The sequence below is a fragment of the Manis javanica genome, chromosome 3 (genome assembly GCF_040802235.1).
Source record: "Manis javanica isolate MJ-LG chromosome 3, MJ_LKY, whole genome shotgun sequence".
Classification (NCBI taxonomy): Eukaryota; Metazoa; Chordata; class Mammalia; order Pholidota; family Manidae; genus Manis; species Manis javanica.
In genome coordinates, this window is record NC_133158.1 from 50549717 (window position 1) to 50575965 (window position 26249).

The 26249-nt window shown below is 39.7% G+C and overlaps 2 protein-coding genes and 1 non-coding gene across 15 annotated transcripts in view; 2 read left to right on the forward strand and 1 right to left on the reverse strand.

The window, feature by feature from the left end:
* SON (SON DNA and RNA binding protein) overlaps window positions 1-14518 on the reverse strand; it is a 30991-nt gene extending 16473 nt beyond the window's left edge. For 4 of the 5 annotated variants that reach the window (XR_005060334.2, XM_037014673.2, XM_037014674.2 and 1 more), the window contains exons 1-5: window positions 14386-14518; window positions 11209-11375; window positions 3541-9486; window positions 2089-2249; window positions 63-209 (exon numbers count right to left, since the gene is read on the reverse strand). Coding sequence is in view for 4 of the 5 variants with exons in the window: in XM_037014673.2 (XP_036870568.2) it covers window positions 63-209; window positions 2089-2249; window positions 3541-9486; window positions 11209-11375; window positions 14386-14462 (6498 nt within the window). In the remaining variant the exon portion in view is untranslated. Of the gene's footprint in view, window positions 1-62; window positions 210-373; window positions 1860-2088; window positions 2250-3540; window positions 9487-11208; window positions 11376-14385 lie in introns of those variants that run through there. The other variant, XM_037014677.2, reaches the window with a different exon arrangement.
* GART (phosphoribosylglycinamide formyltransferase, phosphoribosylglycinamide synthetase, phosphoribosylaminoimidazole synthetase) overlaps window positions 11895-26249 on the forward strand; it is a 36063-nt gene continuing 21708 nt past the window's right edge. For 3 of the 9 annotated variants that reach the window (XR_005060337.2, XR_005060336.2, XM_037014682.2), the window contains exons 1-10: window positions 14694-15510; window positions 17816-18005; window positions 19665-19760; window positions 20119-20293; window positions 21392-21503; window positions 22285-22353; window positions 22856-22981; window positions 24238-24325; window positions 24709-24794; window positions 24989-25157. Coding sequence is in view for 7 of the 9 variants with exons in the window: in XM_037014682.2 (XP_036870577.2) it covers window positions 17855-18005; window positions 19665-19760; window positions 20119-20293; window positions 21392-21503; window positions 22285-22353; window positions 22856-22981; window positions 24238-24325; window positions 24709-24794; window positions 24989-25157 (1072 nt within the window). In the remaining 2 variants the exon portion in view is untranslated. Of the gene's footprint in view, window positions 14115-14484; window positions 14617-14693; window positions 15515-17815; window positions 18006-19664; window positions 19761-20118; window positions 20294-21391; window positions 21504-22284; window positions 22354-22855; window positions 22982-24237; window positions 24326-24708; window positions 24795-24988; window positions 25158-26249 lie in introns of those variants that run through there. The other 6 variants (XM_017659848.3, XM_017659849.3, XM_017659847.3 and 3 more) reach the window with 6 other exon arrangements.
* On the forward strand, window positions 23315-23416 carry LOC118971770 (U6 spliceosomal RNA). Its single transcript, XR_005060425.1, has one exon. It is a non-coding gene; the product is annotated as a U6 spliceosomal RNA (small nuclear RNA).

A 26249-nucleotide genomic window follows, 5' to 3' on the forward strand; every position in this document is an offset into this window, starting at 1 on the left:
AGTTTTATTTAAGTAGTTCCTTAGCTGTGCTGTTTTATCAATATATAAACAGTAATACTCACATTCAGATTGAAAAAAATGGGTTTGGGTTCACTGAGTTTAAAGGGATGATGATAAAAAGGAGGTTCTTCTTCCTCTTCATCCGAAACATGAGGCTTATTCACTATTACATCATCATCTTCTTTACTCTGTGCGATCTGTTTGCATTTCTTAAAAAGTAAAAACAAACGAAAGATAAATCTTAAGCTTTATGAGTAACATGTAATTTCTTAAAGAAAATCAGAATCACATACAATCAACTTTCAAAAGTAAAGCAAGATTAACAGATTAATTAGCTTACTAGCTATTATTTAAACACACTCTAGCACATCAGTCAATCAACAACATTTATTGAGCACCTACTATGTGCAGAGCACTGTACTGGGCACTGTCCAGGGAATACAAAAAAAAAAAAAAGTAGAAGAGTAGAAGACATGGTCCCTGCTCCCAAGGAGCTTACAATCTAGTTCAAGACAGAATACATACACGTGAAATAATTGAGGAACGCTTTTACAGAGCAACACAATTAACAAGTGCAAACTGATATAATACAAACTGAGTACATAAGTGCTGGAAGAACAAAAGCTTAAGTGACTAGAATCAGGCACAATTTGATAATCAAGGGATATTCCTTGAAGATTCTAAGCCAGATTTTTAGTTTAGAGTAAGGATTGGCAGGGGAAAGAAAAGTCATCTTACGTGTGATAAAAAGGTGAGAAGGAACATACTAGAAAGGAAAAGAGGGCTAAAGATGAGGCTAAAAACATACAGGGAAACACTAAGCATTCACAAAGTTTTAGATGAGCTTGGGGTTGATAAGCAACAGAAGCTTTTACTAGGTCCTTAAATTTAAAAATTATAATTCATATTGATAAATCTAAATAAGTAAAGATTAAGAAACTATATGATCCCTAAATGTATGGCAAAATAAAACATTTTAAACATGTGCAATGGGGTTATATAGTAACATGCCTCTCCATAAATGTTTGGTAGGCTAAAGGAATAGAACTCACAAATGCAAAGGAAGGAATGATGGAAAGGGTACAACTGGTGAGGTCTGACACGTAAAGCAAGGTCAATTCCTTCCTGAGAAGCAAAAGGAACAGACTCCATTTCCTGGCTTTATAAAAAGGTCAGTAAATTTGGGTGGACTTGTTTCTATACAAGCAGTAGAATTTGTCACATCCACTATCAAGTGAAAATACTACAATAGGATAAAAAGCTCATTTAGCCAAAAACAAACAGCATACCAAGCTTTTAATTAAGGGGAACAGAATATATTGACAGTGGCAGACTGGCATAAGGCCAGCCAATAACAAGTTTCAATATATGAAACAGTGTGGTATTTCTGGATCCTAGCAGCAATACTTCAGCGTCCTCCCAAAAAAAACAAAAACAAAAAAAATATTAATAAAGCCAAAAAAAAAAAGCCTCAATTGAAAAGATCAAACTCTTAAAAACAAAAATAAGTGTGTTTAAAATACATGTTACTGCCAAAACCCGAACCGCAGAAAGAACTGATAATGGCCGGCCATTATCACCAATGGCTGGTACCAAACAGCCAAAACCCGAAATGTTGATGCGAAAGAAGTTCCTTTCAGGCAATGGCCAGCTATTCTCATTAATTTCCAAGCTCCGGTGGCAAAAGATCATTTCTGAAGATTGTCTGTGTCTTTGCGTTTATGCAGTACACTCGTGACGATCAGTGAACGCGTCGTGAATGGAAACGAAACTGTAGGCGAGCTTCTGCGTGTTGCTCACTTAACACCTCCTCCATTCAAACGAACCGTCCCACTCCTCAGTCAGTTTGGCTTCTAAAACTGGAAAGCAAAAGTAATGGGAAGTAACTTTTAGCTAGCGGAGCTTAGCCATCCCGGATAATGGCCTGCTAAACAGAGCTTCTGCCGCTGCCACATCTGTATTTCGGGTTTTGGCCACTTGGTGCCAGCCATTATCAGTTCAGCCCACAATTCGGGTTTTGGCACGCTCCAGAGTCAACATCACTGGAATAATCCATTTAAGAAAGAAAACAAATTTTATCTAGCTTACCTCGGTTAGTTCTTCTATAGTAGCTCCTCCTGACTTTTTAGCAACTTTTTCTTCCATTGTAGGTGGAGGTGCAGGCTTTAGGTTTGGTGGTAAAGGAACACCAGCCTTAGCACACATTGCAGCTGCATTAGCTTTGGCTATTTCAAGTAACTGAGCCTTATCTGTAAGAGGAAAAATATAAGGAGTTTTTCTAAAAGGCTGTACACTTTTTATCTGAAGTTTTTATACACTAACAAAATTAAAGGCATTAATTTTCTGCCCTTACAGCTGTAATCAAATCACGCTGGCTCAAAACTAAGCAGATGACTCTTAATTGAAAGAATGAAGCCCACATTTAGCTTCCCATTCAATTATGCAAAAGAGCTAAAATATCCAACTAGAATGGTCACCCTGCCAAACACACTAAGACACACCTGCCAAAGTTTATTTTCTAAAATCATCACACCCTTACTTTCCTTATCTCTGACATCTTCAAGTGCCACTTCTAACAAGTAGTAAGTCAGAATGTAGCATTCCTTTCTACTGTGCTCCCAAAGTGCCTTACTTATGCCAATACCTAATACCAGTACTTAGAGCAATCATCAGAATATGGGGTTCTTTGGCAGTTTTGCTATTTGGTAAGAGACATATATACACATTTTATCCACATTTCCTTTACTATCTATAATCACTTCAAGAATTACATACTATTCCTCTGCTTTGAATAAAAAAAAAGAACTCAGAAACCTTTTGTTGAACCGAATGCATTCTCCCTTCTATTCTATTAGGGCCTTTCTTTACATAACCCTGACCTGGGTTATGTCCAATCTATAGTGATATATTATTATTGCCGGTAGTCATGCATTATCCATCAAGCTTTAATCATCTCTGCACACTTCTTAAAATAAGGAGAAACTAGAGGACATTATTTTTAAAGGCAGGCAGATAATTAAAATCACTTTAATGAATTTCACATTATTTTGCTAGTATCACCCATCCACCTCTCACATTCAAAATTCCCTCCAAAATTCCATTACCCGTTATACAAACCAGAAATACCTTCACAAACATTAAAGAGTCCTGTATTTTCATTTTAAAGACATGTATCTTATAAAAAAAAACACTGTAAATTTAGGCTTACTTGCAAGAATCTACATTGGAATACATACATAACAATCTGAGCACATATTAGTCTTGTCTTCAACTGGACTTGTACTTTTCATTTTTAGTTATGGAAGGTAGTTCAAACAAAATGAACATCTTGGTTGTACCATACTCCAAAGCAGTTCTTTTTAATGTTACAAATATACTTATGCTACATTTTCTAAGCACAAAGCTAATCTAATTATAAAAATTTTAAGACAAATATTTATCCTAAATAACCCAAAATATTCCATTTGCCTCAAAGATAAAAAACAAAAAATTCAGATTTAAAACATTGTCACAATACCACCAAATTTTAAAATGACTCACTCAAATCTGTCAGACGTTTAGGTGATCTGCCTCTTTCAGAAGACCTGGATCTTTTACGACGGATGGGTGATCTGCTAAACCTTCTTCTCAAGGGTGTTCGTGATCGCCTTAACCTGACTGGTGATATGCTGAAGCTTCGTCTTCTTACCACAGATCTTGATCTTCGCCGCCGGCTCGGGGTGCGGCTCCGTCGGCTCGGGGTACGACTCCGTCGGCTCGGGGTGCGGCTCCGTCGGCTCGGGGTGCGGCTCCGTCGGCTCGGGGTGCGGCTCCGTCGGCTCGGGGTGCGGCTCCGTCGGCTTGGGGAAATGCTGAAGCTCCTTCTCCCCACAGATCTAGACCTTCTTCGACGACTTGGTGTGTGACTCCGACTCCGACGACTTGGGGTGCGGCTTCTAGCTCTAACTGTTTTACGGTTATCCCTGGAACTTGATCTTTTTCTTTTTCTTTCCCTGGACTTGGATCTGTGCTTTGGAGATCTTTTGCGTTTCTCTTTTGATACAGATCGCCTTCCTCTAGACTTGGACCTTGATCTGCTGCTCCTCCTCCTGCGTCTTGAACGTGACCGTGAACGTGTTTGAGAGCGACGAGACTTGGACTTAGACGATCTCTTCCTTGCCCTAGAACGAGATTCACTGGTACGCTTGCGTGACTTGTGTTCAGAAGACTTGGAACGTTTACTTCGAGATCTTAACGAAGAGTCTCTTTTCTTCTCTTTCTCACCTTTGTCACGGTTTTTATTTTTCTTGCTTTTTTCATGTGTGTCCTTAACTTTTACAAAAATTTCATAATCATCTTTTTCTTCTGAAGAAGACTCTGAAGCTCTTTCTGGTATACTAATTACAACTGGACTAGCAGTAGATTTGTCACGTTCAACGTCACTTGCAAGTAAAGGTCCTTCAATACCAGCTCTAAGGCTTGTAAGTCGTTCCATGTCCTTAGGAAGTAATGGTCTCACTAAATCTGCTTCGTTAATATCATCAATATTGGCAGAAAATCCTGAATCAAACAGTATCTCTTTAGTAGGGAGAGGTACTTCTTTATTTTCTCCACTACTTTCTTTAGGGCTGAGAGCAACTGCTAATGTCTGGTCACTCTCTTCTACAGGTAATGGTCCTTCTGCATCTTTAGTAATAAAATTAGATGGTAAATCAAGATGAATGTCTTTAGCAGGCAAAGGTCCCTCTATGTCAGCTTCACTACCACCACTGGGGCTGGTGGAAATTACCATGTCATGTTCAGTATCTTGAGTAGTTAAAGATACTTCAACATCATATTTACTAATTGAACTGAAAGCAGATGCTACGCCAAGTTCAATACCCATACTTGTTCCCATTGCATCAGGTTCAGGAGCAAGAGGACCAGTAGAAGACAGAGTTTCTCCTATATCAGCTTCACTAACACTAGGGCAGGTATCCAATACTGTGCATTGTTTAGTCTCACTGATGGGCAAAATTTTCTCTTCACCAATTTCACCAACAGCACCAGTGATGACAGCAGACACTGCATTATATTCCATCTCTTTAGCAATTAAATGATTATTTATATTGTCTATATTTATACCAAGTTCACTTTCAAAAGGGTCATTCTTCTGATGTCCTTCAGCATGTGACTCTTCATTTGAATGCATGGGAATCTCCTGCGTGCCAATCTCTGGAGCAAGACTTTGATCTCCAGATAGTAAATTCATTCCTTTTATAACACTAGACTCCAGTATCATTGGTGTAGACTCTAAAACTGTCTCAGTTGATATTACTTGAGTCTGCTGTGAAATAGTGACAGCAGACTCTAAAACTGTCACAGTGGATTCTTGGACAGAAACAGATGGTTCTGAAACAATCACATTAGGCTGAAGGACTGACACTGTGGGTTCCAGGCCAGGCACAGTAGGCTCCAGGGCAGAAACATGTGGCACAGGAATAGTAACGTGCTCTGGCTCAGCCAATGCCATGGGCTCCAAGAGAGACTCAGCTGGTGGGTCCAGGACAGCCACAGCCGGGTACTCTGGGACAGCCACAGCCGGGTACTCTGGGACAGCCACAGCCGGGTGTTCTGCGACAACCACAGCTGGGAGCTCTGGGACAGCCATGACTGCAGGGGCTGGAACAGCCACGGCTAATGGCTCAGGGACTGCCATGACTGGCAGCTCTGAGACAGCCATGGCTGGTAGCTCTAGGGTGCTCTGCTGCGATGGCTCTGGAATAGTTACTGCTGGCTCCATCAGGGATATAGATACCTCTGAGGCAGTATGTCCTGAAGCTCTCATGGAATCAAAGGTTTCTGCTGTTTCTGACATAATAGTAGGCTCTGATGTTAACATAGATGGTTCAGCTAACATGGAATTTTCAGATATATAAGTCACTGGTCTCTCTGGAACAATTTCATGCTCTTCTGTTGCTACAGCAGACTCTGCAGGTGTTGACATAACTGAAGACTCTGGCTCTAGTGGTGGTTCTGGGGCAGTGACAGCAGCCTCTGATGTTAAAACTGAAGGCTCTGATGCTGACACTGAATAATTAGCAAGCAATGCTGAAGGCTCTGAAATCTCATTTTGACTCACAGTTTCAGGCAGCGATACAGATTCTTCAGGAGGTAATGCTGGCACCTCAGTAGGCCAAGTATTTTCAGCTGTTAATGCTGACTGCTCAGTGGATAATGTTGGACCCTCTGGGGGTTCCTCAGGAGGCAGTGGTGGTGTCATTGGTGGCTCCTCAGGTGGCAATGGTGGCATTGTTGGAGGCTCTTCAGGAGGCAAAGGTGGTACCATATATGCCTCTGTGTATGTATCAGTGTAAGAATCGGTGTAAGAATCAGCTGCCATAGACATCATTGAGCGATCAGCAGCATAAGATGACATCATAGATCGGTCAGCTGCAGAGTACGATGACATCATAGACCGGTCAGCAGCGGAGTATGACGACATCATAGAGCGGTCAGCACCCATGGACATCATAGATCGGTCAGCCATCGGGGACATCATGGAGCGCTCGTAAGCTGACATCATAGAGCGTTCGTAAGCTGACATCATAGAGCGCTCAGCCATAGGGGACATCATAGAGCGCTCATAGGCTGACATCATAGAGCGCTCATAGGCTGACATCATAGAGCGCTCAGCCATAGGGGACATCATAGACCGCTCATAAGACATCATAGAGCGTTCGTAAGATGACATCATGGAACGTTCTGCAGCATAGGACATCATCATAGAACGTCTAGATGCTAACATCAGGGGTCTAGGTGCTAACCTATATGGCCTGGGAGCTATTCTATAGGACCTGGGTGCTATCCTATAGGGTCTTGGTGACATCCTGTAGGGATCAGGAGTTAGTCTGTAGGGATCATGGCCTAATCTGTAAGGATCCTGCCCTAATCTGTAAGCATCATGGCCTAACCTGTAAGGGTCATGACCTAACCTATAGGGATCCTGAGCTAACCTGTAAGGATCTTGAGCTAACCTGTAAGGATCAGGAGATTTTGAACCCAACATAGCAGAATCTTGGGTACTAGATGCTAACATCTGGGCATCCATGGTACCAGACGCTAACATCTGGGCATCCATGGAGCCGGAAGCTAACATCTGAGAGTCCATAGCGCCAGATGCTAACATCTGGGAATCCATAGAGCTAGTTGCTAACATCTGGGAGTCCATGGTGCTGGTTGCTAACATCTGGGAGTCCATGGTGCTGGTTGCTAACATCTGGGAGTCCATGGAGCTGGTTGCTAACATCTGGGAGTCCATGGAGCTGGTTGCTAACATCTGGGAGTCCATGGAGCTGGTTGCTAACATCTGGGAGTCCATGGAGCTGGTTGCTAACATCTGGGAGTCCATGGAGCTGGTTGCTAACATCTGGGAGTCCATGGAGCTGGTTGCTAACATCTGGGAGTCCATGGAGCTGGTTGCTAACATCTGGGAGTCCATGGTGCTAGAGGCTAACATCTGGGAGTCCATGGTGTTGGATGCTAGCATCTGGGAGTCCATGGTGTTGGACGCTAGCATCTGGGAATCCATGGTGTTGGATGCTAACATATGGGTCTCCATGGTGTTAGAAGCTAACATATGGGATTCCTGGGCCATCAAGGGATCCACTCCTACTGTTACAGAAGTTTCCCCCACTAATGTAGTAGGCAGCTCCTGTGCTACCGTATTATAGGATTCCAGCGCTGTCGTCGAGGGCACCTCCAGGGACTGCGACACGGTCATCGTTGACAGCTCCGTTGTCACCACAGATTGAACAGAGATCTCCAGCGCCACAGTTGCCACCGGCTGCCCAGGCAACTCTGGCGCCCCAGGCTGCCCTGGCAACTCCAGCACCCCTGTTGCCAGAGGCTGCCCCAAAAGCTCCAGTGCTCCAGCTGCCCCAGACTGCCCCGCAAACTCCAGTGCCCCAGCTGCCATGAGCTGCCCAGGCAACTCCAGTGCCCCAGTTGCCACAGGCTGCCCCGACAACTCCAGTGCCCTAGTTGCCGAAGGCAGCCCTGGCAACTCTGGCACCCCAGTCACCGAAGGCTGCCCTGGCAACTCCAGCGCTGTTGTTGCCACTGGCTGTCCTGGCAACTCCAGCACCATCGCTGCCTCAGGCTGCCCCAGCAACCCTGTTGCCGTTGTCACCTCAGGCTGCCCAGGATGTTCCACCGTTGTCATCCCCACGGACTGCTCCAACTCTGTCGTCGTCACAGGTTGTTCGGTCAACTCCATTGCTACTGTTACCGCAGGCTGCCCTGGCAACTCTACTGCTGCTGTCACCACAGGCAGCCCTGGCAACTCCTGTGCCATCACAGGTGGCTCTGGTACCTCCTGTGGTGGCTCCAACCCCATAGATGGTGCTGGAAGCCCTGGCAATTCCTGCGACAACTGTGGCACTGATGTCACAGAGGGCCCCGGCAACTCAGGCACCGCTGTCGCAGGGGGCCCTAGCAACTCAGGCACTGGGGTAGAAAGGGGCCCTGGCAACTCTGGCACCGGGGTAGCAGAGGGCCCAGGTAACTCCAGCACTGGAGTCACAGGGGGCCCCTGCAACTCCAGCATGGAGGTCGCAGGTGGCCCCGGCAACTCCATCACTGAGGCCACCGACGACTCCGGCAGCTCCAACGGTGTGGTCTTGGGCAGCTCCAGCAACTCCTGTGGTCTTGTCATGGATGAATCTGCAATCTCCAATGGTACTTCTACAGGCTGCTCTGGCAATCTTAGCACTTCAGTTGCAGCTGACTCTGGAAAATCCATTGTTGTTGATGTGCTTGGCTCAGGGTGCACCTCAGTAGGTATCTCTGATGACACAAGGGTTTCTGATGGCTCTAGCACTTTTGCTACTGGAGGCTCCAACAACATGATCTTTGATGGCTCTGGAGGTATGCTCTCCAAAGATTTCAGCACAGACTTTGTCTGATACTCCACCGACATTGTTACAACTGGCTCAGATGACTTTAGCACTACTGCTGTGGTAGGCACTGGTGCTGTTGCAAAAGAATCCAGAACCTTTGTCGTGGATGGTTCCAGCATTACTGCCACAGACTGCTCTGACTGCACTGAGATTACTGATGCAGATGCAACTGACAGTTCTGCAGTTTTTGTAGCTGGCTTCAGAGTTTCTAAGGTGTGTGGCTCTGAGATCTCCATTGATAGTATAGGAGGTTCTAACACAACTGCAGATTCACTGGTCTCAGACAGGCCAAACACTCTTACAGGATGCTCCAGTGCCATCGCTGAAGGTTCAGAATCAAACTTCAAAAAGGAATCCGATTCTAAATCTATGTTCCCATCATGATGTGATTTCAGCTTTGATTCAGATTCTTCTGGCTGTCTTTTGTACTTTTTTTCCTTCTCTTTCTTCTTTTTCTTCTTTTTATTTTTGTGCTTTTTATGCTTCTTTGACTTTTTGGTGGGAATTTCATCAGTTGGATCTGTTTGTACAGACACACATCTACTTTTTCTGGAGGCCTCCTTCAGGTCTGAAATCAATGGAAATTAATTTGTCAAACATTCCCCAAAGTAGTTTAGATAAATCACATAAACCAAGATTTCACATTCTACATTAGAACACCATAGTATAATACTTATTAAATAAAAAAGTCATCATATATATATATACTCTTTCCCATAAACCAGTAATCTTAGAACTCACTTTCCCACTACTACTTTCTACAACTAAAGCCTGGGTTTTAAAGTTTTCAGAATATCACAAAACATTTGGAATTATTATTAAGATGTGTTTCACTAAATTCATTTTTAAATGATTTTCTCCACCTCTTGAATTACCCAGAAAATTACTTTTAAACTACTTACAGATGAATACCTTTTGTATTACCAATTATTAAAATTTCTATTAAAAATATGAATGTTAAGTATTTTGTTACTATTTTGTAACTCCTATTGGAACAGAATGTCTGCTTTTGGATCCTGAATCAACCCACCACTCACTAGAGGAATGCACTTGGACAAATTATTGACACTCTGTGTCTCTTTCATGAGTTAAATAAGTAAACTAAAACATACCAAGTACACTGAACAATGCCAGGCACACAGTAAGCCCCTCAGCAAATGTGATTGCCCTTATATAGTATATACAAAGGCCTGAACAACAAATACACGTACAGCGATATGAAACTTGACTTATCACACTCATATTACACTTTAATAAAAATAACATCTTTTCCCCCAATACACTCCTGAAATGACTAATACTGATTTTTAATGTTTCTATTTTTAAAAAATACACTCATTTTGGGAAGTAAGTTCTTACAGGCATTAACATGTAACTTAAGAACATTTAAATCTGCTTATCTGAAAGAGAAAGCTTACAACCACTGCACAACCAGATGGGATTTAATCTAGTACCAGTATCATATTAGATAAATCTTAGTGATGCCAGAAAAAACTCTCCTGAAATCCAGGCCACTAAGATTCTGGAAAAATTAACACATGAGACCTATTCCAAAGCAAAACTAATCATCTATTAGTTTTTTATGAGGCACCAAATGTCACCTAAGTTAGACTTCAATCAAGAAAAAGTTGCTAGAGCAGTGAATCTAAATAGGGCTAGTCTTTCTTTTTTAACCATACCCTATATCAAAAATAGTAATACTAAAAATTAAAAACCATACCATACCATTTCTAAAACTCAATGAAGATTTAGCTATTTTTGAGATTGACCATACATCTTTTATTTCTAAACACCAATTATTTTAATCAATTCCAAAAACTTTTAATACACAGTAATTCCTCTCTTTTCAGGATACTTTTGAGAGGAGTGGATGCAGAAACAAGGCAATCTCTAAACCTGGGCTTTTAAAATACAACCTCCCAGTGTTTTAAAATCATTAGATTTGGTTTAGGCTCCTACACCTTCCAAAAGTGACACTTAAACATTACTAGAAGAAAACCCACATTTGAAATCCTGAAAATCCTGTCACTGAAGCACTACAAGACTGAATCAAATGAAGTTCCATTCCACCAGTAAAGCCAACAAGTTCACCAATGCTCATGTTTCAGTACAAATATATTTTCAAAGGATTTAAACAAGTCTTCACTAAATAAATTAACTAAAACTTGGAGATTTATTGGTTTTAGATCTCATGAACATTTTAAATACCCTTACAGTCAAGAAATAACATGTTTATTACTACTGAAAAAATTCTTGAAACTTCTGAGACAGCTGATTATCTCCAACTTACCTGGCTTACATCGTAGTTCTGTATCTAAGACCCCAGAAAGTACTTCCTCTATCTTCTGAACTATTTCTTCATTTGGTAGGCTCCTGGAGGAGGCAGCTACATCACCTGCCTGGTTTCCTTCACTAGGTGCATTTGTTTCACCATTGAGCTGGCCTTCATTTCTTCCACTTGACAAGAAAAGTCATCGAAATTCGTGAATATTTTTACCACACCATACAATATATATTTTTAACTCAGTTACTTAAAATAAAAATCTTATTGTTCATACATCCCACCATTTTTTTCTTTCAGATGATATTCCCCTCCAATAGTTAACACTATCTACTTATAGTTGGTGTATTTTCATTTTTACAGTTTTCAGAGCTGTGACAGTTAAAAGAAAAAGTCTTCAGAACAGGTTTCTGAGTTCATTTCTTTCTTAAATAAAATACTCCCAGAAATCTAAGTTGATTTAGATTTGCATTACTTGTGTATTTATCTCAAAGGGAAAATACTTAAGATCACAATCACAAATCCAAGGAAAAAGATGACTTAACACATCATGAAAGTAGAAGCTACGATAAGGCTGCACCTTTGCATGATCACAACTGTCAACAGTATTAAGAAACACAAAATTAACACACACAGTGAATGAAAAGGGTAAATTGTAGCCTCTGACAGCTTGTAAACTAATGAGTTATTGAAATGCCTTTAAGTTTATGAAGAAAAATCATTTACAGAATTTTTACCCAGTTGTCAAAAATCTTAGTGTTAAAGAAACTTGATTATTCAAAAAAATTCATGTGAAACAAGTGACAACTTGCTTACACTAACAGTAATTAATAGGTGACTTAATTTATATTCAATTCACAGGGCCAGAAGACTATTTACATAAGACATGTCATTTACCAACTCATTTTTGCTCTTTTTGGGTAAATTTACACAGTTGTTTTAAAAAATAATTTCAACACGTTCAAATTTTTGGTAACAAAATCAATCATGCTCCACTACCTGATTAAAAGGCTGAATGGTCAAAAAAACAAAGAAATCAGTGGTTAACAAAATGTTACCAAGGAACATTTGGTTTCCAATACAATACAGTATATCATATTATACCAGCAACTTTTACTGGCTGTTAATTAGTGTCTCACAGGTTTACACTTTTAAACTTAATTAATCCTAACAAAACTCTAAGACCAGCACTATTACTCTGATTTTATAAGTGAGGAAAATGAAGCACAAAGACAAGAAACCTAGCTGAAGGTCAAACAGCTTTGTGAAGCTGGTATTCAAAACCAGGCATTCTCTTAACCAATAGAAAATTACTTTATCTTACTGTCATTCTCCTCACCCAAAATGATATATGTAAAAATAGATGGAAAAAGGGAAATGTAGCTAAGTGAAATGACAAATAATTTAAAATTTCTTACACTGATACTGTATTACATGTTGAGAAAACTGAATATTCCCTTTAGTAATAAATTGCTTTGTCTAGCATTTTTTTCAGGCTTTCTAGAGCTCTTTTACACTTTTCCTAAGCACTTACAAACTCATAATCACCTCACATAAAGACCACAATTTAAAAATCAGACAAGTATAACTTAAAAAGTCTATGAGAAAATAATCATTTTAAAGCTACCAGATGTTTATCTCAATTATTGAAATAGGAAGAAAACTTCAAATCACCTAAATAGCCAACAGTACATTCCTACAACATAATCATATGGAGCCCAGGAAAAATGTCCCAAAAGACTACTGAGTCTCTGATAAAAGACAAAACTTGTTCACAGTGTATTAAGTGAAAAAAACAATTTCATTTCACAGAATACGTGTGTGAATCTGCACACACAAGAAAAACATTCACATTAAGAACATCAATGACTCTGGGGTTTTTTCAATTTTTTCTAAATTATGACAATTATTTTCTAATACAAAAACTGACTTTTTAAAGATATTAAAAACAAGGCATTTCAATAAGCAAACACAATTACTGCATGCAACTAAAAGCTTTCAGAAAAATTATATTCCCTTTCTCTTGTCTTTTCTCATCACCCATCACCCTAAAAACACTAGCATGTAACAAAATTTTAGGAAGCAATGAAATGAGCGGGCGGTCCTATTTCCCACTTAAAAAACAACATATTCTGCAAAAATAATACTTCTAACAATACTATCTCACCGCACCAATAACTCTGTTAATCTGAGTGCTTATTTACAATCACATATTCGGGTCATTTTCAAATTCACATATTGCGCTTACTCTCAACTTTTAAAATACAACTACCGAAAACGTTTGAACTCAGGATATTTGTTATTAAAGCAAAAATACTAAAAGACAACCAGTGAACGACAACATGACCCACACTATTTTCCTTCTTGAGTAAACAACTGTTTCTTTGGAAATCTCTTACCGTTCAATTTTGTGGAAACAAAGGTAAACTATGTGGAGTAGAACAGTAATGACAAAAGTTGCGCGTCCGTCAGGTACGTCAATTGGGACGGGGGTAGCAAAAAATATATAGGCCTACACACAAAGCCCACTTTCCACCTGAGAAATTAATAAATTATCGGTAATCCAAAGTCCCTTTCCATCCTCACCTTTAATATCTTGTCAAAGTAGGTAACATCAATTTGAGCTACTTTGAATTTCTAATCTAGGATGGGGCCTGGTAGAAGTCACAGGGCTCTAGGGCCCAAATAATCTAATTAAAGGATCCCGACCCTCAAATGGTCTCAAACTTGCAAATAATAAAGCGGATTTAAGATTACCCAAGAAACGGCCGTTAAGGGACCCTTTCCGGTCCTGGGCACCGGCCGGTGAAATCCGCGGAGGTGGAGAGGGGGAGGGGAAACGCGCGGCGGAGGAGGAGCTGAGAAAGGAACTAGGCCCGTCCCCAGTGGACAACCAGGCCTACAAGTAGCTAAAGGTAGGGGATGACCAAATGGGAAACAGGAGTGAACATCTTAACTCGGTTCTAGAAAAGGAATCTGGGTTATTCAGAAAGGGCTAAGTTCCTCGTTGAGAAGGGAGCGAGCGGATCGGGAGTGGGGGGGTAGGGAGGAAAATGGATCCCAGGCCCAGGCGGAGCTGTAGCGGGGCCTGAGGCGAGAAACGGCGACTCTTTAGAAAGGTGCCATGGAAGGCTGCAGAGGACCCTAACGGCCCCTTGAGAGTAGAAGAGTCTGGGAAGCGCTTACCTGGAAAGCTCCTGTTGAATTTCCCGGAATTTACTGACCACGAAAGACCTAAAAATCTGCTCGATGTTGGTCGCCATGGCGTCCGCTCCGTTCTCTCAACTCCTCCTCGCTAGTCCTCCAGGCTCCCAGCATGCCTCGGGAAGAGGCGCAGCGGCCAATTCCTTCTCTTGCCTTTCTGATTGGCTCCTGTGGGAGCGTCCAGACCTGCGCGCTCCACCGCTGGACCAATCAGTAAGCACGGCCTCGCTTTCCTTCGCTGTTTCTGAGCGGCTAGGGTAGAGCTGCTGACGTTTGCGCCGCGCACGACTGAGTCCGCCATGTTAGTGACTGACGCAGGCGCCATTACAGGAGAAGTCTGTCTTGTGGCGACTCCATCAGCTTAAGTTCTCAGTCCCTAACGGCATTTGTGTGGCTTATGTGGCTTATTTTAGCCACTAAACGCCCGAGATTAAATGCTATGAGGAAAGGGAGTAAGAAGGGCAACTGTATTTGACAGGTGGCCTCCAGCATTCCCGGGTGATGCCAAGTTGAGTTTCGCCAGGGAGATGCCTCCGGGAAAGCACTAATCAGCGCCCGCCCCCCGGGATGTGAATACGAAGAACACCTTTTTGTCCCCAGTTGTCATGGCATTCTATAATTTGCCTCTCTTTTTGTTTTGTTTTAGTATCAGCCCACAGGTCCTGAGTGACCTGTGTTCAAGGCCTGGTACATTGTAGTCTCGTTAGGAGCAAGACATGTCAGGAAGTGTCTGGTCAGTTCTGACTGTAGCAAACACAGTTGGCTCAGTGGAGGTTTAGCATTTTGCCGTTCCCCCTCCTCAGAGCGCAGGAGGCTCTGGAGGAGGACTAGCGACGTTACAAGGCACGGGATACTATAGCATTACATCGTAGAAGGGCAAAGCCCTGGTAGCTTTGCTCTGTACCAAAGGAGGGATTGGCACTTGACTGCCTCGCGGCCGGGACCCCTGGCCGCCCGAACCAATAGGAGGCTCAATCCCCCCGGGCGGGGCGGGGGGTGCGCGTGCGCCGGATCCCCTTCGGCCGACTTCCGGCGCGTGGCGGGACCCCGGGCTCGGAGCGCGCGGAATAGGCTTGTAAGGACAAGCGGCGAGACCTCTCTGTGTTGGTGTGTAAGTTCCCTCCGCTTTTAAGTTCGGTTATGGCTGTGGTTTTGAGATTTAACACCAGGAATTGAGTGAAACTGTAGGAGGTATTTTGGCTGTAGGAATTTTCATCTTACTTTTAAATGCCTTGGGTGTGGGTTGCCCATGTGCTGTCACTTTTAACTGAAGTTTACATCGGATCCTATCACTTTACCTGTTTTGAGATATCAGGGCCTTTTTGTATCTTTATGGTTTTTTTAGGTCATAAGCGTAAATTGCATATTTTCCCGGTGTGTACCCATCCTCTAGCCGGTTATTTGGTCCACTTTTGTAATAGTTTTCTATTTTATATATTCCACCAAATCCTTTGAAATGGCTTTACCTGGCCCGCTGATTCTCGTTGTAAGTTACCCATTTAGCTGGCTAAGGCCCAAGAAGGTTAATTAAGCTCCTTAAGGTGTCCCAGCTAGTAAGGGGCAGTCTCAACCTAAACCAAGCCACTGTTCAGAGCAGGTAGGCCTCCTAACCACTCCTGGTGTAAATTCCTTCAGGCTGAGTCCTAATTCTATGTCAGTGACCCAGTTACTGTAGTAACCAGGACAGTTTACCTTCACTGCGCCTCTTATTCAAACTGACTGTAATGTTTCCTCTAGATTTAAAGATATGTTTATTTCAGATATTTCCATCCACATGGCAGGTCTTTGTTTTCCATTAAAACAGCTTTTCCCTCTCAGAAAATAATTTTGTATTTCTTCCTCAAATTTTCAGTGTTCACCATATCAACTGTAAGTATGTAAAGTAAAATTGCTTCCATTGTAATCCAGGCTTCACCTCTTCTTAGCTGTGTGACCTCCCTCAGTTTACTTAACCTAACTGAACCTGTTTCTTACCTGTAAGTGAAGACAATAATAGTATCTACCTCATAGGATTCTCACAAAGCCTAAGTGAGGTAATTCATGAAAAGCATTTGAAATAGCATATGGCACAGAGTGAGCAAAAAAATGTTAGTTTTTTATAATATCGTCTTAGATTTTCCTTTAAATGTGTAATCCTAGTATCTCACAAGAAGTTGCCGATTTCAGTTTTCTTTTTCATTTTCAGTCTGCCTTATACATAATTAATCTTCTGAAAATTAGTAAATTATTTACTAATGTGGCAAATTATTCATTCCCTTGGCTTTTTTTTCCTGTTGAACACCTTTCCCTAAAGTAGCAAATTAGGTAAAAGTAATAAATATGACAAGTTAGCATTTACTACTGCTGAGTGTCAAATTGTACTAATTGTTTATGTGTCATTTCAGTTAATCCATACATGGCCTCATAAAGCAAGTTCTCTTTTATCTTTAAAGATGTGAAGAAATTGAATTACAGATAGTAAAAGTTTAGTCAAGGTCACACAGCTAACTTGAGAGGTACCTGTTGTGCCTATACTGCTCAGAAGCAAATGTCAGAAGTGAAGTGAGACATGTTCAGATTTCCTTTCTCTACCAATTCTCTAACATAATTCCACTATCTTCTTAAGGGATCGGCAAACTGGCCCTTGGGCCAAATCCTTACTGCTACCTGTTTTTGTACAGCTCACCAAATAACAATTTTTATATCATTAAATGGTTGGAAAAAAATAAAAGGGAGAATTGTGTTTTTATGACCCTTGAAAATTATATGAAATTCAAATTGTAGTGCCCATAAGTAAAGTTTTGTTGAAACACAGTCATGCTTATCTTTACAAACCTCTGGTACCTTCCTATTGCTTAGAACAGAGATAGACAAATTATAACCTACAGCCCACTGCCTATTTATGTAAGCTTTTACTGGACATAGCCATGTTTTGGCCATGTATGAATTGTCTATGGCTGCTTTTGTGCTATAGCAGCAGAGCTCTATAGTTTCAGATAGACTGTGTGGCCCTCAGAGGTGGAAAATTTACTATGCCTTAGCCTGAATTCTTTCAATTTAAGATAACTTTAAAGTCTATAAGACCTCAAGGTTTAAAAACAGTTCATTTAAATTTGGGGCCTAAATTTAAAACATCAGGATTCATTTTTAACTGAGGCTTGATGATTATTAAGTCTTTTAAAAGTGAAGCCCAAGGAAGGGTGATTATTCACAGAAGTTTTTTTTTTTTTTTCAATCAGGTAAGGGACTAAGTTGCCATTTCACTCCTTAACCAATGAGTACAATCATATTTCTCAAATTAAGAACCGTAATTTTTCACAGATGATTCATTGGAATAAAATATCATTTGTATGACTACTTAAACCATATTTAGAAATGGCAATTTGTGAAGTATGTGCATTCTAAAATATCAACTGTGATTTTCTTCTTGCAGCTTTCATTTTCCTTTTAAATTCCTGCTTTGCAAACAGCAATGACAGCCCGAGTACTTGTCGTTGGCAATGGAGGAAGGGAACATACACTGGCCTGGAAACTTGCACAGTCTGATCATGTCAAACAGGTGTTGGTTGCCCCAGGAAATGCAGGCACTGCCTGCTCTGAAAAGATTTCAAATACTGGTAATGGTAATCATGTTTTAAAGTGAGCAGTAAGTCAATAATTATAAATGATAAGCTGTCGGCAACATCTATTTATTTTATAAAGTTAGTTGCTATCCAAATTTGAATGTTTTTCTTAACCTTTAAATGTATGTGGTAATTTGAATACTTGCCATCTATTGTAAATTTAAGGTACCCTGTTGTTGGAGAGTGACATTTTCTTATTTGGAGGTACCCTGTTGTTTGGGGGTGGCATTTCCTTATAAAACACATCCATTTAAAATCAAAGAGGTCTTTCCAAAAGTTTGTAAGTAAAGCATGTCCATCCGCATTTCATTTGTTGTCAGTCATGAACCATTATTTGTATTTATTTTTACTTTGCTGTTGTCCATCTATTTTTATTTCCTCCTTAGGCCAGCTGTAAGTTCTAGAACTTAGGCTACATGAGGGCAAGGAACTCTTTTGTCTTGTACTGTGCCTAGTACCCTGTGTGGTACATAATATTTATGAAGAGAACATAGACCCAAAAGCCACAAACTGGGAGGAGATAATTGCATACATAGAACCAAAATAATAAGCAAAAAATAAATAAAATCTCTGCTTCCCTAGGAACTTAGCTCTTAGTGTATCTGTTTATTAAACTGGCACATTTTATCTAGATGCAATTTATGTGCAGGCCAACCCCTTAAAGTCTCCCAAGATTGTCATGACAGCACTTGCAGCAACCGGTTAGGTGTATCCTCTTGCTACCTTCTTCTGGGCTGAAATAGTTGGGTCTGCTCAGCCCAGATGTGTTTGCAACTCCTAAGCCAAAGTGCATGTGTGCCATCTTCATCCTACTCAGGCAATTTTTGTAGATTGAGAACTCTATCTTTTCTGCACTTAATTCCTTACACATCACAAATACCACATATGTGCAGAATAATTCCAGATTTCAGCCAACTTTAGAATGCTAGTCCAGATACAGTGAAACAGGAAAGCAGTGTAGAAACAACCAATGCTTAGTATATGGTTGATTCTACTGCTGTTTACTTAGAACTCAATTAAGAAAGAAAATTGACCTAGCTTAAAGGTTGGAGAAGTGAGCTACATCTTAAAATCATCATTCAGTTCTTAGCTTAAACATCTGTGTGTGAAAACACCCTGACTCAACCAGAAATAGCCTAATTCACCTTGTATCAAAATTGCCTATTTTGTTCACACTTGGTATTTTTTTGCTTATATATTTATCACCCGACATTCCCTCAGTGGAATATAGCATTCTAAGTATAGGGACCCTGTTTATGTTAACATCTTAACCCAGTGACTAGCACATAGTGGTCTCAGTAGATCTTGAATGAATGACATTTAAAAACCAATTTCTGAGTATATTCTAATATACTTTTTGTTTACTATACAGTCAACACTAGTGACATGAATGCTATAGTTGAGAAAGTACTTTATAGTTCTTTGGGAAACTTACTGGTATTTTCATCCAGCTGGCTACAGTGATTGAAAACTGAGCTTTGTTGGTTAGCCTAATGCATTGTGCTCTGAATTTCTTGTGGTGAAACTATCACCTATACCAATAAAAGAAAACCAACAGTTACTAAGCATATTGAAGTGTAGTCCTTGGCTTCAGCATGACAGTCAACTTCAACACTGTTTCATAAGTGAGATGGGTTTGTTTCTTTGTTCTTTTCACAGCCATCTCAATCAGTGATCACACTACCCTTGCTCAGTTCTGCAAAGATGAGAACATTGAATTCATAGTTGTTGGACCAGAAGCACCTCTGGCTGCTGGTAAAGCTCATTTCTGTTTATTTATTACAATATATGCAGTGCCAACAGGAGCTTAGGAGCATATAGTCCAATTCCTTTTACTGATGAGAATCTAATATAATACTACATTGGGAAAAGAGTTTTCACCCTCTTGAAATTTATGGATTCTAGATTTTTTCCCCTGAATTCTCATTCTCTGAATGAGAATATGATTCACTCCTTTGTATCTTAATGATCAGTTTTAATATCTGTGCTATACAACTACTTTATTCTTCCAATGTATTTATCTCAATGTAGATTTAGTCTAATCCTAATTCTTTAGAATGAAAAGACCCTACTGAGACCTTGCTCACCTAAGGCTACTTGTTTTCATCAATAGGAATTGTTGGGAACCTGATGTCTGCAGGAGTACGATGCTTTGGCCCCACAGCAGAAGCAGCTCAGTTAGAGTCCAGCAAAAGATTTGCCAAAGAGTTTATGGACCGACATGGAATCCCAACCGCACAATGGAGAGCTTTCAACAAACCTGAGAAGGCCTACAGCTTCATTATGAGGTAGCTAGAAGGCTGCTAGAAGGTGGTGGTTTTGTTACAGTATTTAAATATGTAGATCACTTTTGTGTCACAAGTTTTGCATAAGATAATTTTTTAAAACAACGTACTGTATAGGTTGCCTTTTTCCACCATCAAAATAAAATGGAATTCTGTGCATATATAGTTGTACAATCATGTGGCCTTTCAGAAAGATGATTTTTTTTTTTAATATATTAATAATTTCTAGGGAGGAAGATAGATTGGGTCTGCAGTCATGCACTCTTCACAGCCAGATTGACAAACACAGTGGCGTCTTACAACATAAAGGATATTGATTTTTTTCATAAATAATTAATTAGACTGAGGAATCATCCCTTGGCCTTCTGGTACCCCTACTCAATCCTCAATCTTAGAATTAACATCCTTGTTCTCTGTTACATGGAAAACATTGAGCAATCAATGAATGTGGGCAGACACACACCTTTACCCTTTCCTTGTTGACACTTCTCCCTGTTACCTGGTATGTTGTCCTTTCGGTTAGGTCAGTTTCATTCTTTATTCGTTCTTCATCCTACAGGGTTTCTTAGACACTGAATATTATTATTTCCTAAGTAGCCAGATGCCTTGAATAAGTAACAATTTTATTACTTACTTTGGATAAGTTGCCTTCTAGATCTTCAGTCCCACTCAACTGAAGAAATGACCAACTACATTTTTTTTATGTGTACTTTGAGAAACGGTCGTGTACCCATGCTTATATTGGTCTTATATGGCTATATTTCTACCTGAATGAGAATACAATTCACTCCTTTGTATCTTAATGATCAGTTTTAATATCTGTGCTATACAACTACTTTATTCTTCCAAAGATTTTCCTATATGATCTCATGATAAATGAAAAAGCAAAATTGTGTGTACTTTATAATAACAACTATAAAGGAATACATAAGGGAAAAATTTCCTGGTGGGAAGTGCATCAAAATGGTATTGGTATGATCAGTAATTTTTTTCTTTCTGCTTTTCAGTTGTTGCTATAGCGTTTCATTGCACAATCCCAAATCGTTTCAGCCTCTGAGTTGTAAGGGTTTATTGGTATTGAAGATTACTCTGTCTTCACAGTGCAGACTTCCCTGCTTTGGTTGTGAAGGCCAGTGGTCTTGCAGCTGGGAAAGGGGTGATTGTTGCAGAAAGCAAAGAAGAGGCCTGTAAAGCTGTACAGGAAATCATGCAGGTAGGTTGATTTCCTCTGAAAAAGTTTTTGATTTTTTATTCACACTAGATAAATACTCTTAAGTTTACAAAATGTACATCAAGATAAGGAAAACATATCTAGCAAATACTGGTGAGTTACTTGTCACATTACTATATATTATAATCCATCTCTATAAAAGAGTTATTATAGATGTACACTGATGGCTAACCCAGATTCTCTTCTTTGGAAGTAAGTTCTAGTATCCTTTGTTATCTTCTACTGAAAGGTGGAAAATCCTCAGACTAGAATATATAAATAAATTCTCCACCATCCATGATGACAAAAGTATTTGTCCTTTATGTCCCAGATCTAAGAGAAGTAAAGCAGTGAATTAATAACTTTACTTTTCTAATATGATCCATCTTGGTTATGGTGGGTTCCCCTCTCTCCTTATAGAAATTCTTCAGTATAATTATTATAGGCAAACATACATAATTATAATGAGATATCAGAAATAGCGATGAAAGCATCTGTTTTCCTGTTACCTTATTTGAAACTAGGAAGCTGGATTCCCAGGAGATTGTAAGTGATGTGTTCATGTCATGTGTACTCATGCTAGCTGTAGATCATTGCCACTTTAAAACTAGGATCCTTTTGAGGCTTTTAGAAAGGGAATTTTCAATAATAGTGCATTTGATCATAATACAAATGGTGGAAAATGACAATGGCCAATTGTCATTTTATTAATTATTGTCATTTAATTAATAATAAATATTAAAAGCTTAGAATTTACATCTTTCTTTTTTTAATCTACATTAAGAATAAAGCTTTTGGAGCAGCTGGAGAAACAATTGTCATTGAAGAACTCCTTGAAGGAGAAGAGGTGTCTGTACGTATATTCATCTTACTGGCTTTATAGAGTAGAAGCTGTGTTGTCTGACCTGTGAGCCCAAAAAAGCCTTAGTTTACTCTGGTTGCTTCATCTAAAAGCATAACCCAGCAGTTAGCAAAAGAATTTGTATACTTTTAGTATTGGAGATACAATGGAAAAGAATATATTCTCTTTTAATCATCACTAGTGTATCAGTAGGGGATTTAGACTTATATCACAAAATTTAAATGTGGGAAAGGTTGAAATATTTTACTTTAGGGGTAGCTTGATTTTTTTTTCCCCAACGCTTTAAACTTACACAGATTCTTCAGAAATTGAGTATCTTGTGATTCTTGATACAGGTAGCTTAGGGTTGTTTATGTTTCAACTCATTTTACTTTAAGAAAAGACAACTTTTCCTCTGAGAAGAGTCAAAGTACATAGAGTTCTCCTTATTAAATTACTTTTTTCCAACTTTCTTGGCACTTAGGGTAGGTGGACTATTTTGTTTTCTTTACAGTGTTTGTGCTTCACTGATGGGAGATCTGTGGCCCCCATGCCTGCAGCACAGGACCATAAACGGTTGCTGGAGGGAGATCATGGCCCCAACACAGGGGGAATGGGAGCCTACTGCCCAGCACCTCAGGTACTTCCCAGAAGCAAGCTGAAGTTCAGTCATCATTGTTTTTGGTCTTCTAGGTGAAGCTGTTCTGTTTTGTTTTGTTTTGTTCTATAAATTAATCCGCAATTTGGTTTTCCTAGTAAATGAAAAGTATCTCTTATAGTCTCACTCTTAAAACAAACCTTATCTGAAAACCTTTGAAGAACTAAGTTAAGTATGGATTGAACATATCCTTCTAGCCCCTCCTCTTTATACCCTGTTTTTAACCCATGGGAGCCAATTATAGTCTAGAATTACCTCTTACTCATCTTTGGATATCAGAGGTCATCACATAAGTGCTCAGTAAGAGGAGTCTGTGTGCTTGCTTTGGCAGCACATATACTAAATTGAAACGATACAGAGAAGATGAACATGGGCCCTGTGCAAGGATGACATGCAAATTTATGAATCCATATTTTTTAAAAAAGGAAGTCTGGGGAAGTGGGGACACGTGAATTGAGAACCCAGGCAGGCCATAATTTGTACTTTTGATTTTTCTATTTCATAATTTATAGATAAAGTGTGTTCCCAAAGATTTATAAGAAATCTTCATTGAGTAGATTAGCACTTCAGAAATTCATCCATTCTTTTCATTGATGATAGCCATAATCCTTTCTGCTAATAATATGCCTTTAGATATTTTTCTTCATTAACAGATTAAAAAACCAAACAAGATTGACTTTAGACTATAAATACTAAAAATACCATTTGATAAAAGTGATTTTAATATGAGAACAATCTTTAAGTCTAGTTTTTACAATTAAATATATCAGCTGCAACATTCTTAAATTTATAGGCAGTAGATAAAATATGCATAGGCTATATTGAAAGAATACAAAGGAGTCGTAAGGTGGAAGAGGGCTTTTTTCATTCTTATTATGTTTCAGGAAACTTTTTAGTGACCTTTAATCATGTATATGTTTGAAAATCTATATGTTTAGTAGTAAAAGGTGACTTAATGGTCACTTAATCCTAAAACAGTGGCTGACACTGATCAATAAATACATAATCCAGCTTCTGTTTACAATTTGTATGTCTCAGAAGTCTTTCTTCTTTTGTAAGAATAATGCTAAATTCCTACTTGATAGAGTTAGTGTGAGGATTTTTTATGAATTTAAAGTGCTTAGCCAATCAAGTGGTTAAAAAAAAAAGTGATAGTTTTCGATGTCCCACTTGATACCGCTTCCAAGATCATTTTTTAAAATACCACTTAAATTTAAGTATTCCTGTGTGTTCCCCAGGTTTCTAAGGATTTGTTGCTAAAAATAAAAAATACCATTCTTCAGAGGACGGTGGATGGCATGCGGCAGGAGGGTATGCCATACACAGGTAAGCACACTGTTGTCATTGTGGGCATTATCATTGAGTCAGTTTACACCTTTGACAAAACCTACCCAGTTTCTCTTTTTTCACCACCTTTTAATTGACCACTACTATAGCATTTGGTTATTCCAAAACTTCAAGCATTAGAAGTTTTTTTTTTTGAAGGTATCGTTGATATACAATCTTATGAAGGTTGCACATAAACAACATTGTGGTGACAATATTCACCCATATTAACAAGAGTCCCCCACCCCATAGCCCATTGCAGTCACTGTCCATTAGTGTAGTAAGATGCTATAGAGTCACTATCATGTATTAGAAGTTTATATTCTAATTTTTATAGTCTCAGCACAATGTCTTCATTATAGATTTTTTCTTTTTTAATGAAGGTGTTCTCTATGCTGGTATAATGCTGACCAAGGATGGCCCAAAAGTTCTGGAGTTTAATTGCCGTTTTGGTGATCCAGAGTGCCAAGTGGGTAATCATTAAAGATAATATATAAAGTATTCATTTCTAGAAGAGGTGTGTTGTTTTAATCTCAGGATTTACCAGCATTGAAATAATTACCTTTGAGAAATATATGCAAGTTCTGCTGGTATCCCAGTGAATGAAATTTCTAAAGAGAAATAAAACTGCTCTCAACTGCCATGTTGATTATGTTTCTACAGGTGATCCTCCCACTTCTTAAAAGTGATCTTTATGAAGTGATTCAGTCTACCTTAGATGGCCAGCTCTGCACATCTCTGCCTGTTTGGCACGAAAACCGCACTGCCGTAACTGTTGTCATGGCAAGTAAAGGTTACCCAGGAGACTACACCAAGGGTGTGGAAATAACAGGTGAATATCAGAACAAAAGGTTGAATTACAATGTGACAAGTAACTGATACCATAGTAGGCCTTTCTCCTGGGCTATGCTCTGCTCATTTTAAGGGTGTGAGGAGGAAACCTTTCACGGGTTCTTAACATAACCATATTACCTATTAAATATTGGTGTTCAAATATCCAAAATTTAAGAACTGCCATCCATTTCCTTTCCAGCACAAGGAATATTTAAGTGGGCCTACCCAATTTTCCCAAGAATCACCCAGTACTGCCTTCTCTTCCCCTGTCCCAGAGCCAGGAAGATAATGGGAATGTATGAAAGTCAGAGGAATGTTGGAATAAAGCATATCAGTGAGAAATTTTAGAGACATGATCACTAGTGCTCCCCCCCCCCAGTTTGCAGTGCATACCATAGTCACTTGGATGAGAAGATTAAAACAGTTTCAAAAGTAAAGCCTTCTCGAACAAAATGGCAGTAGACTCTTAGATACCAAGAAGAGACTAGTGGTTACCAAAGAGGAGGGGTTGAAGAGGGTTGGGGGGAAGGGATTAAGGGGCACAATAATTCACAGTCACAATATAGGTTGGTCACTAGGATAGTAGTACAGCATGGAGAATACAAATAATGATTCTGTAACACATCGCTGGTGAACAGTGACCGCACTGGAGGGGATGAGTTGATAATATGGGTAAATGTTGAACCACTGTGTTGTGTATTTGAAACCAACATAAGATTGTCAATGATACTTTAATTAAAAAAATAATACTAGTAATAATAAAGTAAAGCCTTCTCTTCTGTTTCTCTTTACAGGAGGTTGAGGCATCTAATTAAATGATGTTAAAATAAAACAGTGTCTTGAAATGCCAGATAACTTCCAGTGCCATAAGCCTAGCAGGCTGTAGTTTTGCCTAATTCAGTACCCCAATAGTGTGTTTGATTCAAACACCCTGTTACTGTCTTGCCCAGAAAACCAATCCATTGCCCTATGAATCCCACACATGGCCACTGGGCAGTTAGGAATTGATTGCCTTTTAAAATGAACAGAGAAAAGGGCTAGAATCAAGATCCCTTGTGTTGGTGAAATTTCCCTAAGTAGAGGCGACAGG